Source organism: Aquila chrysaetos, chromosome Z (assembly GCF_900496995.4).
Source record: "Aquila chrysaetos chrysaetos chromosome Z, bAquChr1.4, whole genome shotgun sequence".
Taxonomy (NCBI): Eukaryota; Metazoa; Chordata; class Aves; order Accipitriformes; family Accipitridae; genus Aquila; species Aquila chrysaetos.
The window spans coordinates 71,373,125-71,390,119 of NC_044030.1; the positions used below are offsets into that span (position 1 = coordinate 71,373,125).

At 42.5% G+C, this 16,995-nt stretch overlaps 1 protein-coding gene across 2 annotated transcripts; it reads left to right on the forward strand.

Moving 5' to 3' along the window:
* The first annotated feature begins 659 nt into the window (after positions 1-659).
* Positions 660-14,174, forward strand: CCL28 (C-C motif chemokine ligand 28). 2 transcript variants are annotated; one of them, XM_030005580.2, is made up of 3 exons: positions 660-1,018; positions 12,453-12,579; positions 13,397-14,174. In XM_030005580.2, the coding sequence occupies exons 1-3, from the start codon at positions 955-957 to the stop codon at positions 13,542-13,544; spliced, it is 339 nt and encodes a 112-aa protein (XP_029861440.1). In that variant the 5' UTR covers positions 660-954; the 3' UTR covers positions 13,545-14,174. The 2 variants fall into 2 exon arrangements, with proteins under 2 accessions (XP_029861440.1, XP_040977042.1); XM_041121108.1 differs by having other exon boundaries at positions 12,495-12,579.
* Positions 14,175-16,995: the final 2,821 nt, after the last annotated feature.

Sequence of the window (16,995 nt, forward strand, 5' to 3'; positions counted from 1 at the left end):
ACAGAGGCTGCACAGTAATCTTTTGGGGTTTTAGAAGATTTGAACCAGTGAAATTTGAGGAGTTATCTTCCCCGGAGATAGTTTTCCCCATCGCCTGCATGGGTCAGAAAAAGACTTTTCCTATGCCACTCACAGAAGCGTTACAGAGATTATCTGCTTCCAAATATGCATCTTTCCCTGCCCGCCCCCCCCCCCCCCGAAAGCTACATGTTTGTTCAGATTGAGTGTTTCTCTTATATCACACAAAATTCTTGAAATGGGCTGCACAAACAAGAATCAGGAAAAAACTGGAGGGAGATACACCAGGTGCAGTTTCTCTCCATCTGTCTTTCACCAAAAACATTGCAGTGTCTCTTTCATGAGCAACATGGCTGCTGCATTACCATTGGGCAAACAGGGAGTAACGGGGTAAGATGTGCTAAATAACATGGGCCTTGCTCAGGCTCCTTACAGGCTGAAAACACAGGTCAAATGCAAAGCTAGTGCAAGGATAGGGTCTTCTTGAGGTTGTGCCTGTTTGTACTACAGCAGGTTTGGCCCACAATGCTGCATGTTTAGATTTCACGGAGATGATACCTAATAGCAGAGTTTTTTTTCTTCTGCCTTAATCCTGCAAATATTTGTTTCTGAAGTATTTCTACCCTCGGCATTTCTGTTGTTGAAGAGCCTCAACAGTGAGGAGGGCTGGGAGGACCCAGCTGTAAGTCAGTACGATCTTGGGGTACTGTGTGAAAAATAGCCTGTTTTCCTATCCGGCAAAACACTTAACCACGCATCTACAGGTGAGAAGAGGAATCCCGCTGAAGTCCATAGTGCCACACAGGACGGAGCCAACGTCGAGCTGCTGCTCAGGGTGGGGCTTTGAGTCACGTTCGTCCCCAGCAGCTGGGAGGTAGGGTCAGGTGTTGGCTCCTGCAGCTCACCGTCTGCTCTGTAGCTGTGCTCCTAGGAGGAATGGATGTGAACTTGGTCACTGTTTTGGCTCTTCTAGCAGTCGCGGTCAGTCAGACATCTGAGAGTAAGTAAAATTGTACTTTATCTACTTCTATACTTTAATCTCCTAAAAGTAAAAGAAAAGAAGACCCCAAGGGGGTCTGCCTGGAACTGTGTCTGCTTGAGCCTTTGCAGCTCTGCATGGGACCACAGATGACAGCTTAAAGGTCTGTGCTGTAGCATGGGAAGATTTAAAAGGTGAAACCTGGCTGTCTTAAACTGCACAGAACAATTGGCATTTGTTTCAGTGGAGTCAGGGCTTCCCCTGAGCATTTCCTCAATGGTTCCACAACAGATGTGGGGACTTTATGATTCTGTAAAATGGCTTAAGCAAGGAAAAGCCAAGTGGGTGATTTGTCATAGCAAATGTTATCGAGAACATCATAGCTGGAAGATTTTAACTGCTGAAGGCGTAAGACCTTTAAAGCAGTGATTTCCTGAGGGAACACCTAATAAAATGTCACTATTTGTTTAAAGGGATCTCTCCAGTTCAGCTGCAACTTCCTTCTTTCCAAGCTTCTTGAGAGGCAATATGTTTAGAAAATCACTTGGTCTTTTTCCTTCAAAGTTAAATTGCCCTGGATAGCAAAGATTTCAAGAATCTTTTTATGACCAACTTCACATAAACAGATTTTTCTCAGCAGAAAAGTGGTTTTGCATGCACCTTTGCTCTGTGTTCAGTGCAGCATGTCTGGAGGACTCAGGAGATGTAATAACACTTGCTTTTTTCTTCTTGCATTTTCATCAAAGTTTAAAAAAATTTCAAAACATATCAGCCAGTGCTGTGCTTGAATTCTTAGTTTTTCTTTGTAATTTTCTACTGTAAAATAAGCTGTGTTCACAGGGAAGATAAGTTAAATTCTGGAGCACTTCAGCCTTTGAGATCTTCCTTTCTCAAGCTCCACTTACCTCAGTAGGAGTAGGAATTGTGGAGTTCCTTGAGGATTTAGACAATGCATGGACAAAATCTGCCTTAAAATGTTACCCTATTAAAATGGCTACTGCACCTGCTGGTCTGGGAAGGCTCTGCAAATGCTTTTCTATTAGATTTATGATTTGGCCAGTCAGCAAGGTCTTGCACAATAGGACTGGCACGTACGTGTGCAGGTCAAAGTAAAGGTTCTCTTAGAACATGTTCTTTTATACTGAACCATCTGGAACAGGGGAAATACCTTTACCACCTAACTTTCCTCATGCAAACACGCTCCATTCTTAGCAACAATATTCAAATCGCAGAACCCACAATAAAAATGGGCAGAACTGAATGTGGCTGTCCGGGTACAGGCACACCCTACCCTGATCTGAAGTAGATTTAAGGTTGACCCTAGCTAGGCTTATGCTTCTTAGGCTAGCCATTATGCATCCATTAATTTCAGGATCATGGTACAGATACACAAGTAAGATTTGGGCTGGTACATGCACACTTGCAAAAGTTTCCTTTGTGTGTGGATGTGAATTGTTAGCTGTTGACAGAGGCCAGGAAAGCCATCTGGTGGCCAAAATTACACCCAGCCGCATGCAGGAACACAGCTCTGCCAGGCAGTGCCAGAAAATGAGATCAAGATTATTTTGTAGAGTGTGACGGGGATTTTTTTTTTTTTTTTTTTCACCCATAATATAATTCAAAAGAAGTTTTTGCAATTTCACTTAAAAAAAACCCTGGTAGTCTTCCATCATCCCATCTCAGTGCCAGGGATTTACAGAGTGCCAGATGCTGGCACATCTGCAGTGAATTGGGCAGCACTGCATGACAGAGTATGCAGCAGGTTGAACAAGGGAACTTATTTCAAAAGTGTTTGTTTGAATTTCAATTTGAGAAGAAAGAAGTTCTCTTTCAGAAGCTCCTACATGTATTTTATCTTGAAGATACGAAGAGAGAAATTTGGTAATTCCTATGCAGTAAAAGGATCCAAAGCGAGTGTTGAATGCTACAGGTAGGAATAACAGCTAAATAAGACTGTACAGGTGTTCCCAAAGGAGTTAGCTGGAGTTATCCTAGTCAAGTTATTCCAGTAATGCTGGTCTGGTCAAAGTCAGGGTAATCTGTGCAGTGTGGGAGATGGGTTCCCTCTTACCAAATTGTATTGCTTTATAGAAAAAAAAATAGATGTATGTTCATATGACAGCTTCTTTTTGCATCTTAATGTGCAAGACATTATGTGGTTGGTTTTTGCTAGGAATAGCAGAAATTTCACATTCTGATAAGGCATTGGATACTAGTGTTTGTTTGACCACATCAGTATTACATGCTGTTTTGCCAATTTTCAGCCTGCATTTCCTTGAATGCTCTGTAGTCCAGAGCACCAAGGATGTTGTATGGGGACAGACAGCTTGCAAACTGATAGTGATTGGATGGACAAAGACCCATTTGAAAACCATGACTTATATGACATACTCATCTGTCCATCTCCAGTCAGCCTTCCAGCCTTGAAAATGTCCATATTAACAGCAGTCCTCATAGCAGAACAGGAAAAGCATCACTGCATAACTTCATTTGTATTTACTCTTGGCAACAAAATTATATAGTATGATTTCTATATTTATATATTATGATTTATACTTTATTTATGGTTATTTCCACCACTTCAGAAGGTATAGCTTAGAATCCTTTCTATTTTGTGTTTTTCTCAGAATTATGCTTTAACTGTGTGTATTATCATGCAGCCAAAATAGTAGGGTGCATTAGAGCATTTTTCAGCATTTGAGTTCCCGTCTCATCTCCAGCTGTTAAGCAACCTCCCTGTTTTTACAAAGGACAGCTATGCTACATTTGCCAAGAATTCTAGCATACTGCTTTGTTCACCAGTCAACCAGGATCAGAGCCCTCTGCATAATGAAATAGTTATTGACTTGCTTTAGGTTAAGATGAAAAGAAAGACCTGCTTTGAGGTACTGAACCTTAAAATAGGCTCAAGTTTGTTTTAGATGAGAGGAACATTTTCTGGCAGCTTCATGAACAAAGGAGTACTAAATGAGCTGCCTTACAGTAGTTAATACAAAGTGTAGGTGATGTAATAGTAAACTTCCTTCCAAGGGCAGAGGCTGGATTCTATGTTCACAAGCCAAGAACGCTGGATTGAGAGCTGAAACTTGTCTATAGAAATGGCTGTATTGAGACCAGAGCATTTCAGTACATATTATGTTCTGACTAAGCAAGACATTAATCCGATTAATCAATGCAAAGGGTTTTTTTTCCAGATGTACAAAGCCTACTTTGTAACCACAAAAGAATTCCATTAGGAAACACTAATGCCTGCTGCTAATAGCCCCAGGTGTGCCAAAGTTGTGCAATCGGTGCAGAGCTGCATCAGTTCATGGCGAACTTGAGGCACATTAGCAGCAGGGCTAACATTTCAGCATAGGTACAGAAAGTGCCTCAGGTTTATGGATCTCACCGTGCAAAAGAAGCTGTCCCTCAGACCACACAGTGTGTTGGGGGGAACCCATTCTGCTTAGTTACTATATGCACCCTTGCTGGGCTCCCTCTGTGTAAGTCCAAGAACCGTCTTTCTGGTTTTGTGGTTACAGAGAACACCTACGGCATGGCCTTTCACTTAGCAGTCCATGGCTCACATCCAGTTCACAAAGGTCAGCTGAGTGCTCTGCCAGCAGCACTGGCAGGCTCCTCTGTGCTGCCAGCAGGATTCAGGAGGGACCACCAAAGGCCAGGTCAAAACACTTAACTGCTGAAGTGAAACCTGTCAGGAAAAGAGCTGCACAAGGCCTGCCTAAGGCAGCTGGGTGGGGTCCGGAGCAGAGAGAAATGGACACAGGGACCAAAAATGCCTTTTCCACTGTTCTCGCCTAAAGACCAGCTTTTCCTATTGTGTTTAGTCAAAAGAGGCCAAAATGAAACCAAGCATAATTAAGAGCAAGCACAGGGGTGGGGAATGCAATGGCTCCATCAGTTCCCATCTATTTCCATGTGGCTTCATCTCCTCCTTCCTCTCTATCTGGCCGCCCCCTTCATGAGGCAAAGACCTGCCCTGCCATGTTAAATTTTCTACAGAAGCACCTGACTGAACCAATGACTGCTGTGTTTCTCCTTGCCAGTGGTCTGCCCTACACATACTGAGACATTAACCCAGTCCTACCTGCCTAAAATCTGCAGCCAGAGAGCAGCAGAACAGCCACCAGCTACTCCCACTGTATGCCAGAGGAGTGCTCTTCATCAGGCACTAGAGTTTCCCTTACTGGGTGGGCAAATCGAAGAATACAAGCTCAAAACTGAAGGAGGGAAATGTTCTTTGCTGCCCCAGAAACTGAGCAGGCAGCAATAACTGCTTTCTATGTCTCTTGCCTGAACCCTAGATGACATGGCCTTCCTCAGCTGTTTAACGTGTGGCTCTCAAGTTTGTGAATGATGATGAAAAAAGCAAAGCAGAAGGGATGAGAAAAGTTTCTGTGGACTGAGTTTGGCCAGGCAGCTGACAGGAAATGGAAAAAGAAACTTTCAGCAGTCGAAGAGAGTTGATACTGATCAACAGAAGTGTAAAGCCAGATATAATGAGCAGTACTCACGGAGGTCTTGTTCCATCAGAGCTGTTGTTTTCACCGTTCTTCATTCTCTAGCACTCCAATCACACCAATTCAAACTCACCGAGTTTGAGCTCTCTTTTGAAGAGCTTCTAACAGGTCTAGCTGAATGCAGGTGAAAACAGTAATCTCTAGTTGCCAACTACTTTTGATCCTTTCAGCCCTAAGAAAGTGACTCACTACTGGGCCACCAAGATTTGACAGGCTTCCAAGGAAACAAACCACCATGGGAAGTTTAAATTAAGTTCTTGTGCTACATTCCTTGAACAACGAGCACTGTTTCAAAATAATTCAGAATTTCAGGGATTTTCTTTTTTTTAAGAAAAAAATCAATTGTTTTTTTTTCAAATGTGTTAAACAATTTATTCTCACTAGAAAGGCAAAGCTTTCTTTTCTCTCCACCTCTTTTGAAATTGATAAAGCTATACATAGCATGTTAAATAAATCCAGTATAATTAAAAGATCAGCACTATTCTATCCCACAACCCACATGCATCTGAAAAGGAGATCCTTTTTAGGCATCCTTGAGAGAAAAGGTGGGGTGAGTGAAGGTATTTTTCCAGTTAATATTTTGCTTGCCCTCTGCAGGGGTGCTTAAGTTGCTCCAGTGGACTTTTCTGCAAGATTGAAGTATTTAGATACCACCCAAAAATATGAAACAAAACCTTTAAAAAGCAATAGGTCTTTCCCTGGTGAGAGTTCACAGGGAATAAATACCAAAACAGATAACGCCACCTGCTGAAATAATGACAGAGCAATCCCCGAGTGGACCTGTCTCAAGATCCATTGCTGACCTTGTTGGTCCTTTCAGCAGCTCTTTTAGCTTTCTGGTTAAAGAGGCTTAATGTCAGACAACAGGCCTAAAAAATTTTTGGATAAGCAGCTATGGATTTCTGATTGTGCCTTTGAGCCGTAGAGACAAACGAAATGGGCAGCACTGAAAAAATCTCTTTGACTGATAAACGGCACCCAAAAGGCGATGCCAACATCCTTGTGGAAAACCACAGTTCTTTCCTTTTAACCACTGTTTAGACCAATGATTACTACCAAGCCTGATCTAATTGCTGAAACCACAAACAGCGTCTGGTATTGGGTTGGGCTGAAATGATTAGCTTGCTTATTACCTCCTGGTTCCTTTGCACTTGTGGGATTAGAGCGCAGTTACGGTAATAATGGACTGGGCAACAGAGCTGCAGGATGGCTCAGTGCTCCAGGAGAGCAGCATCCCCTCTCCTGGGGCTCTGGGGAAATACAGGAATTCCTTGGCTCACTGCCCTGATTGTTCTTCACACTCAGGAAAAGAAAACAAAACAAATGCTTTTAAAACTGACTCCCATGTAAAAAGGTACCAGTTATCACAAGTGCCTCTGTCAACACAAGGTTGCTGATGACACTTTCATGTTGTCTGACGAAAAGACCCTGATGCCATGTATTCATCTGTGATTCAAAGATAATTGATTTCTATTTTCCATATTGTAGCTGTACTTTCATGCACAGAACAGCAACAAAAAAAATTATTTAAAAGTGACACCTTTTTTTCATCAAAAAAACAGTGCAGATAAGAATTCCTCAGAGCAAACACCCATACAAACCTATGAAAACAAGATAGCCTCCACAGGCACGCACCTCCAATAAAAACTTACTAGCAGGCTCTCAATCTCCATAAGAAATGCTTTTGACTCTTTAGCAAGAACATAAGGACCACCTCATTCACATTTTATACAAAATTTCAATCTGCTTTCTGTTGGTGTATTCACCAGTTTCACATGCAGTCTGTTGCACAGTCTCATGTTGAGAGGCACGCCTTTTTGTGGAGCTGCATGAGTTAGATGTCAGTGGCTTAATGCTCCAATTCAAAGGTTGACTGAGCATCAGGTAATTGAATTCACTCTAAAACTAGTAGTCTATTTATATAAGTGGTATCTAAAGGTGCACTTATAAACAAGTTTCTAAAAAATGCAATTCCTGTTGGCTAAGTTCTTTGCAAAAGGGCAGTCTGTCATGAGTGGCCAGTGAGATACTCATAAGCCCACCTGGATGCATCAAGAATTTTACTTTATTTTCCTTATATCAGCTTGTGTATATTTTTCCTTATAAAACTATAAAAGTAAACCAATAAAAATTTCTTAATTTTTAGTTATAAAGTGTACAAATGACAAACATGGTGCTATATAGTGCACTATATTGCACTATAAAGTGCAATACAGATGGTTCAGATCTGAGGATCAAAGCAAGTGAGGCTTCTGAGTACATAAAGTGGGATGAGGGCAAGAGATGGTAACGGGGCACCAGAGAAACCAGCTGAAGAAGAGTTCAGGAGGCAGCTGGCTCACCCTAAGACCTTCTGTAATATCCAGCCATTCCATGGGAGGCTGGAAGTGCTGGCCTTGCCAAGTATTTTAGTTTACTAGACCCCAAAGAAGCACAGGACTAGACATCTCCAAAAAGCATAGCCAGCAACCTCAGATAGAGTTCAAGGTATAATTACCCTTCCTTGAGTTTTTATCCCACATAATCTTTCTGCCAGGGGCTGACTGGTGACAACAGAAGCTCATCCTTCGGTGTCACCGACAGTCTCTCTTGAGCCCTCAGAAAAAATTAATCTTAGTGGTGCTCCATGAGCTGAATTCCCATCTGCAAATATCCATTAATTGGCTTCACAAGTAGTATGCTGTCGAAGAGAGAAAAACAAAGGACAATGGGGAAATAATATAGGTAACACTCAACACTTAATTAATCCTTCTGCGCCATATGATTATTTATAGCCCTCCTCTCTGGGTTGCTGAGGAGGCAACTGATAGGTCAGCTGCTTTCTTTTACCCTCCTGTCCGACTGTGAAATCCCAGGGGTCTGTAACCCCACTGGTACAAAAGCCCCCTGCAAGCTGCAGCGGATAGTGTGACTGGTCTTCGGTAGCTCCTGCTACATTGCTAGCTGCTCGAGCTTACTGCTACAGCTTTGCCGACATCTGTTAGTCCAGGGCTCAGCGAGCACTCTTGTAAGGAACAGAGCACACAATCTTCTTGCTTACAGGAAAATTTGTAAACAGACTTCTCATCTCCTGCTTACAGGAACTGAAATATTGATTCTCCTGCTTCTTTTTTCTTGCTCTGTAACTCTTGCAGTCCAAGGCTAAATGATCACTGAAGGAACAGCGTGATTTATAGGCTAGGAAAAAAAATAATAAAACAAATAGGAAGAAGTCTCTGCTCCCCACTTCTCCCAGATTAGGTCAGGGACTGGGACACAGAGGTCCTTGCTGTGCTCACTTCAAAGTGTGTGTTTTGTCTTGAGACCCTCACATCCTAGATAAATCCCTGTGCCACAGAGCTTTGCTCGTCCTTGAGCTGATGGAGGGAATCTTTTTTAGAAGATCTACTTCTGTGCTAGAGCAGAAGAAAATCAAACAACAAAATGTTAGTATTTGTCATCAAAAAAATCTTTAGTTATGATCTGCTTTTTAAGGTTCAGTGACTTTTTAGTTTCAAGATGGTATTAGCAAGCAGGAAAAAATCTGCAGGAGATCATTCCCTAGTGGAGACACATTCAGCCATGGGAGCCCTTGGGGCAAAAGAATACACAAAACCCAGCAACAGCATTAATAATTTCAAAGACAAAAGATAATGGGCCTGATTCAACCTCACAAGGCAGAGCTTTTAAATTATACTCCTGACATTTCCTGTGTCATTAATGTTGGTGATCTTCTTCCACAAACAAAACACTTAAATCTTTTTTTAAATAATTTTTATTTTACTGTAACAAGCCTTTATATATGTATGCAGAAGGAGAAGTGGAAGAAGCTGTTCCTTAAACAACAAAAACACCTATCTATCTGTCTTGTGGGAGATGCTGAAAGGATGGAGTCTCATCCCATAAGCTGTAAAGATAACTAACTGTTGACAGCTCTCTGAAATGCCCTTCCACTAATGCATCCAGCATGGGGAGCAAACAGGAGTCAGAAGTCTGTCTGCAGGTACAGGGCTGGGACCTCGCGGGGATCACAGAGACATGGTGGGATGGCTCAGGTGACTGGTGTGCTGCAGTGGAGGGATAGGGGCTTTTAGGAAGAACAGGCTGGAAGGTGAGGAAAGGGAGGTGCCCTTTATGCAGGAGAGCAACAGGAATGCATGGACCTCTGCCTGGGGATGGACGATAAGCCAACTGAGAGCTTATGGGTCAGTATCAGTGGGCAGACCAATATGGGTGACATTGTAGTGGGTGTCTGCTATAGACCTCCTGACAGGAACAAGTAGACAAGGGCTTCTTCAGACAGCTGGAAAAAGCTTCACATTCAGGGGCCCTGGTCTCATGGGGGACTTTAACCACCCTGATATCTGCTAGAAGGAAAATACAGCAGCGCTCAAGCAACCTACAAGATTTTTTGAGTGCATTGATGACATCTTCTGGCACAAGTAATCAAGGAACCAGCAATGAAAAGCCCTCAGCTAGACCAGATACTTGCAAACAAGGAAGAACTGGTCAGGGACATAAAAGTCAGAAGCAGCATTGGCTGCAGTGTCCATAAGGTGGTGGAGTTCAGTATCCTAGGAGAAGGGAGCAGGGCAAAAGCAAGGTCACAGCCCTGGATTTCAGGAGAGCAGATTTACAATCTCTGCAGAGACCTGCTTGGATGAATCCCATGGAATATGACCCTGGAGAGAAGAGGGGTTGAGGAGAGCTGGCTGATATTCAAGGGTTACCTACTCCAAGCTCTAGAAAGGTCTGTCCCGACAAACAGAAAACCAAACAAAGTGGCAGGAGGCCTGCATGGATGAGCACAGAGCTCCTAACTGAACTCGAACATACAAACAAAGTGTGGAATGAAAGGGTGGAAGCAGAGGCAGGTGACCCAGGTGGAGTGTAGCGTTGCTGTCTGATCATGTAGGAACGGTGTAAGGAAAGCCAAGGCTGAGCTGGAGTTGAATCCCGCAAGGGATGTGACATGCAACAAGAAGGATTCCACAAGTACATAAATAGCAAAAGAAAGAGGAGGGAATATGTGAACCCGCTGCTGAATGGGGCAGGGCAACTGGTGACAAATTACACGGATAAGGCTGAGGTTCTCAACCTGAGAGACTGTAATGTGTCAAGGTTGTTATGAGAAAGAACTGGCTGTAGGTTGCTATGAGAACTGGCTGTCCCTTCTCCCATCCCCCAGCCTCCGTCGGGCAGCAGGAGTCCTTGAGACACGCAGCGTATCTCCCTGTCTTAGCTGTGTGAGCTCCCGGCACAGACAAGGGTCGCTTAACCGCCCGACTCATTACACTTATGCTAAGGCCTAGCGAGCCTTCTCGAGTTCATAAATCAGCCTGGAGGGGGGGAAGGAAATCCACCACCACAGGAGCACTTGAATACATTGGACCTATGTAAGGCCATGGGGACAGATGGGATGTACCACCCACCAGTGCTGAGGAGGCTGCCTCATGTCATTGTGAGGCCACTGTCAACTATCTTTGAACAGTCACGGCAAGTGAGAGAGGTTCCTGAAGACTGGAAGAGAGTGAATATCACTTCTATCTTCAAGAAAAGCAAGAGGAAGATCCAGGGAACTATAGGCTGGTCAACCTCACCTCAATCCCTGGAAAGGTGATGGAGAAAATCCTCCTGGAAAGCATTTCCAAAGATCTGAAGGACAAGACAGTGATCAGGAGTAGTCAGCATGGATTTATGAAGGGGAAATCATGCTTTAATGATTTTTAATGCTTTTTAATCATCAGGTTAGATGAATGAATAGTGAGGTGAACTGAAAACTGGCCAAATGACCAGGTCCAGAGGGTTGTGATCAGTGGCACAAAGTCCAGTTGGAAGCAAGTCAGCAGTGGTGTACCCCAGGGGTCAACATGGGGCCCAGTAGTGTTCAACATCTTCATTAATGACCTGGATGATGGGACAGAATGTGCCCTCAGGAAGTTTACAGACGATAAAAAACTGGGAGGAGTGGCTGATGTACCACATGGTTTTGCTGCCTCACAGATAGACCTCAACAGGCTGTAGAAATGGGCAGAGAGGAATCTCATGAAGTTCGACAAGGGGAAATGCAAAGTCCTGCATCTGGGAAGGAATTATGCCAGGCAGCAGTACACGCTAGGAGCCAGTAAGGAAGGAAAGAAGAAATCTGTTTCATTCATCTACTTGGTTCACAGGACCTTCAGGGCCATATAATGAGGGAAAGAGAATGAATATGTGGCTCGCTCGGTCATGGAGAATGGCTGCTTGCCTCATGAAATGGCATTAGTTATGCTAACCACATTACCAGGGGTTGGGAGCAGGGGGTACCAGTCACAGGTTCAAGGGAGGTGATCCTTCCCCTCTCCTCAGCACTAGTGAGGCCACATCTGGAGTGCTGGGTCCAGTTCTGGGCTCCCCAGTACAAGAGAGACATGGACTTACTGGAGAGAGTCCAGCAAAGGGCCACAAAGATGATGGACTGGAGCATCTTGCCTATGAAGGAAGGCTGAGAGAGATGGGACTATTTAGCCTGGAGAAAAGAAGGCTCAAGGGAGTTCTCATCAGGGTGTTGTAACCATCTTTCCCATACCTGATGGGAATGAAAGAAGAAGAGGGAGCCAGGCTTTTCGCAGTAGTGCCCACTGACAGGACAAGAGGTAATGGGCACAAATTAAAACACGTGAAGTTCAATCCGAACACAGGAAAACCCTTTTTTTTGCTGTGAGGGTGGTTAAACACTGGAGCAGGTTGCCCAGATATGTTGTGGAGTCTCTGTCCTTGGAGATATTCAAAAGATGTCTGGACATGGTCCTGGACAAGTGGCTCCAGGTGGCCCTGCCTGAGCAGTAGGTTTGGACCAGATGACCTCCAGAGCTCCCTTCCAACCTCAACCATTCTGTGATTCTGTGAAGTGAAGCTATGACTTGTCCCCTTCACATCTGTGTTGTTTCTAACATTGTTATTACTATTTTTAGCTTTGTTTCCTGGGGCCTTTAACTGTTGCACGAAAGTTTCAGATGAAATTCCCAAAGGAATTCTCCGAAGAGTGGAGAGATTTGAAATCCAGAAAGCAGCTGGCCTGTGTCACCTAGAAGCTATTATGTAAGAGATGTTTTGGGTTGTTCAATGTGAAAGGGGTACTGTCAAGTTAAAACCCATGAGGCACCATTTAAACAAGTAGAATCTTAGAATACTAACACAAATTCAATGAAAAACAAGATTGTGTGTGATTTGAGAACTGTCCTTCCTTGTGCTATTTAAAATTCTGACTGCTACAATTGAATTTTCTTTTCAGTAATAATATTGATCATTATTCAGCCTGCACTTTGACACTTGCTTTATTTTCAGAACTGAAGAATGACTCATGCACCTCAAGACTTCTCTCTTTTTTCCCAACTGTTGATCCTCTACAAGCCTTGCCTAAACTCATTAAATCAGCTTTATTTTTGTACATAAGCTATTTCTTTTTTTTTTTTTTTTTGGCTGGTACAATATCACACTATTGGGGTTAAGTTGATAAATTTCAAAGAAATCCTGGACATTTTTTATTTCTAGACATTTGCATTATGATTGTGACAACAATAATAATAATAATAATAATAATAATAATAATAATAGGTCTACTTATTTATTGGCCATAGAAATGTGCTGGTTTGCACTGTGGCACTTTTCAGACCCACTGAAGTAGTAAAGCTTTTTTCAGATTTTGGAAGACAAGTGTAATCATGTAAACCTTAGACCCTAACTTTTACATAACTGCAACCATACAAAAGTGAATAGACATAGTATAAAATATAAGTTAAGATTAACCAATTCTAACTTTGTGGTCTTCATAGGTGAGTGAAAAGTATGATCATTTAAAAAAGTTGGGGGGTTACATTTTTTCTTTGAAACTGACAACCAATTTTTGCTCTGGCAGTCTCTACATAGAAGGCAGAAAGTTCTGTGTAAGCCCACGGATTAGAAAAGTTAAAAAATGGATGAAGAAGAATAAGCGCAAGATTCCCAGGAAAAAAAATCATGGTAAAAAGCAGAGAAGAATCAAAATTATTAAAAAGAAACAGTAACATGATGAAGCAAGCCCCATGACGAAGATACCTGTGGCATACGGCACTGCGAACAGATACCAGACTTTATCAACTATGGATGATTGTAGCATTAAAATGACTTCTCAAACATCTATGTGCTAGGGAAAGCACTGGCAGAAAACATCACCTGCACACAAGAATGTTGTTGGTCAGATTACCAGCCAAATGACAAGGTGTTCCTAACAATGTCTTATAGCAAGTGCTCACTGTACCTCCTAGATCTATTGGTAGACTTAAATCCTCTTCTCTCCCACCCTGCTTTCATGGCAACCTCCCCTGTGATTTCTACTTTAAAAAGCCAGTATGCAACTCCTTCTCATTGCTCCATTTGCCCAGTCTGTTTCTTGGTCCTTATTCTTCTTTGTCTGCAATCATCTTTGCGCTGTTGCCTGTTTTGTTTCTGTTTTTCCAGTCATTAATCTCTTTTTTCTCTACTTACATAATTTTACAGATACCTTTCCAGATACTAGTTCAGTTTAAATTGACCAAAACCATTTCACCTATTCCAAACAATCTCTGCTCTCAGCTGTTCCAAGCCTGTTCATTGGGCTCAAAGTGTGGCATCCGAAGCTATTATAAAGATAATCTCTATTGCTTTTGTTCATTCAATCCCCTATACAAATCCTTCAGCTAGGTCCTTCCTACCCTCCTTGCTGAATTTCTCGTAATTAGCATTGAGGATTGCATGTGTCTGTCAAGGCCTTTCTTTGAAGACTAACAATGATGCCAGTCCAGCTGCCCACTCCATAGTCTCCCTTCCACTGCACAGCATTTCCTTCTCCCATGTGCACAGTCTCCAATCCCCTCCCTCCTTCCTTGGAAACTTCAAACTAATTTAGTATTTCCACAAAGCCATCTCAGTCAAAGGCACTTTTCCTCAGAGACACATACGTGGAAAGCAGCAAATGAGGGAAAAGAGAGGTCTTAAAAAGAGTAAGTGCTATAGAATGCATACTTCAAATATTTACCTAGTGAGCCAAAATACTTAATATAGCAGTGTAATTCTGTTCTTCCTCCTCTTCCCTTACTAATTACTGTTTGTTTTCATTCACTGCATTTGACTTAAATTAGCTCCTCAGTGTTGTCTCCTGTATTTGTTTTGTAATTGTTAAGTCTAACTACAAACTGCAAACGGGGAGAAAACACAGCAGATGAGAGTAGATAGAAGCAGCTGCTGATAGGTTCCCTGAAAAAAATAAAGATGAACATCTGGAGCAAGGTCACTAGAGAATAGGTAGCATACTCCCACGGATGCATATATGATGAAAGAGATTGACTCCTTCCAAAACAGATAAGAGGAAACAAGAAACAAAATTATCTTCTCTGATGAGCCAACAGCCTCCTAACAGGGATGAGGCAACTCATCTAACTCTTCTTCCAGTTTCCAGGGAATATTGTGTACACCGTGTACATTGGCATAGCTCCATCCTCTGCCTGCTGAAATGACATGTGGGAAGCCTTCTGCCAGGAGCAAGAGCTGGGATTGCTCGCTCTGACTCTGAACACACACAGCAGCTCTTCCACCCGAACGCCGTCTTCGGCGTGCTGGGGAGGCAGGGGATGTGACCCTGGCTGATGCAAGCTGAAATGGCACACGTTTTCCACCATGTCATTTGCACTCGGATGCTGCACTGCCTGGACACCACACGGGTATAGCGAATGGGTATTAGACAGAATCCAATCCCCCTGGGCCCAGGTCAGCACAGCACCAGGAATGCTAAATTGCTGAAATACATTACACTACGGTATCAGTATCCTACCGTTTCCAGCAGTTCTATTTATTTTCTTCCTCATGTTCTTCTGTGGATTCCAGATTTTACCGTCACGCTTCCCTCTTGAGTCACAGATTTCTAGGTGGGTTTATGATGGCATCTCAGCTCCTCATAGCTTTTCCATCAATGCAACCAGCGGCCTTTTGAGTGTATAAGTATACCCTAAATATTGACTAAAGTGTGGAGTGTACCCTAATTTCCATGCTTGTTCTATCAGAGATACTCAGGTTTCACAGGATTAGAGCATGCAACTAACTTTCCAGGCTGACACAGGCATGTCTGAGGCTCCTGTGAACCACCCGACCAAAGGGAAGGAGTCCCCGCTGGTTCAGGCATGGGCTGCTGGGAAGCTCCGTACAGCCCTGGCTCGCAGAACTCTCCTCTGCCGGCTGTAAGAACGCAGCACTGCTGCGGTTCTCTCCCCAGTTTGGAGAGCAGGACCTGCTTCCTAGGGGTGACCTCTTTTTGTACAGTCAGCTTTCCTGGCCCCCAAATCTTAGATCCTTATCTGTTCAACAATTACTGCTTTGTATTTGAAATTGTAACACTGCTGCAGTTCCTCCTCTTACATGTACTGTATAAAAGCAGCAAAGTGTGATCTAAATGCATTTTTATAGCTTTTAATAACTGGAATTGTTATAATATCACAAATAAGACACAGCCAGATCTGCAGCTCAAATACTATTGAAATATTTTCATTTACTGGACCTACTTTAAAAGACAGGCTTTATAGTTTTGTTTACACCTCCCAGTTCTTCGGAGTATGTGTTATCTCCTATCATGTTCTCTTGGATTCAGTAGATCAAATGGAGAGATTACGAGATGACAGAAGTCCTCTCCCAGCTGCCAGCTGTGCTTCAAGTTTGGTTTCCTGTGCATTCTTTTGGGAATTGAATCAGAAATAACTTCTGCTAGTCATTCAATCAGAAATAACTTCTACTAGTCATTCAATCAGAAAACTTTCTTCCCTGATATTGGTACATGAAGTATCAAAACAACACTTGAAAGATTTACTGTCTGGTACAGTTTCATTTATCCCCGAAACTTGACACACAAATATGTAAAAGAAAAAACTTCCAGTTTCCAAACCTTCACCTGAGTGACCTCACACTCTCTGTACCTGAGCATTATTTTTGACCTTTGCTATTTTGTACTTGGCAACAAAATAAAATCAATACTTTTTTCAGTAAAGTCATCTCAACATCTTGTTTTGTGGAAGAGATTATTACAGCACATGACTTTATTGTCCCTGAAAATGCTGGCTAAAGGTCTTTTTTCAGTGGGTTTAGGCCCCTAAAGATGTAGTTGGCTGCATCTGAAAACGCCAGTGAGTGTTTTAGTGATTTAGAAATGTAGCTCCCATTGAATGAAATCCAAATTAGGCCTGTAATTAATATTCTTGAAAATTCCAATAAATTCACTCTTAAATGGTTTTAAGAAACGGCTTTAATCATCTGGCTGTTTCATTTATTTTAAGAGTTATTAACTTAGCCTAATATGACAATCTTTATCTCTCTAGGAGGCTTTAGAAAAAAAAGTCACAGAGTTGCTTAAGAATTGATAAACAGAAGCAAAGAATGTGTTGAGACAAAACAAGCTCCCTAAATTTGATAAAGGTGAGTCATCAGATAGCAAACACTTTTCTTTCAAAACAGTAC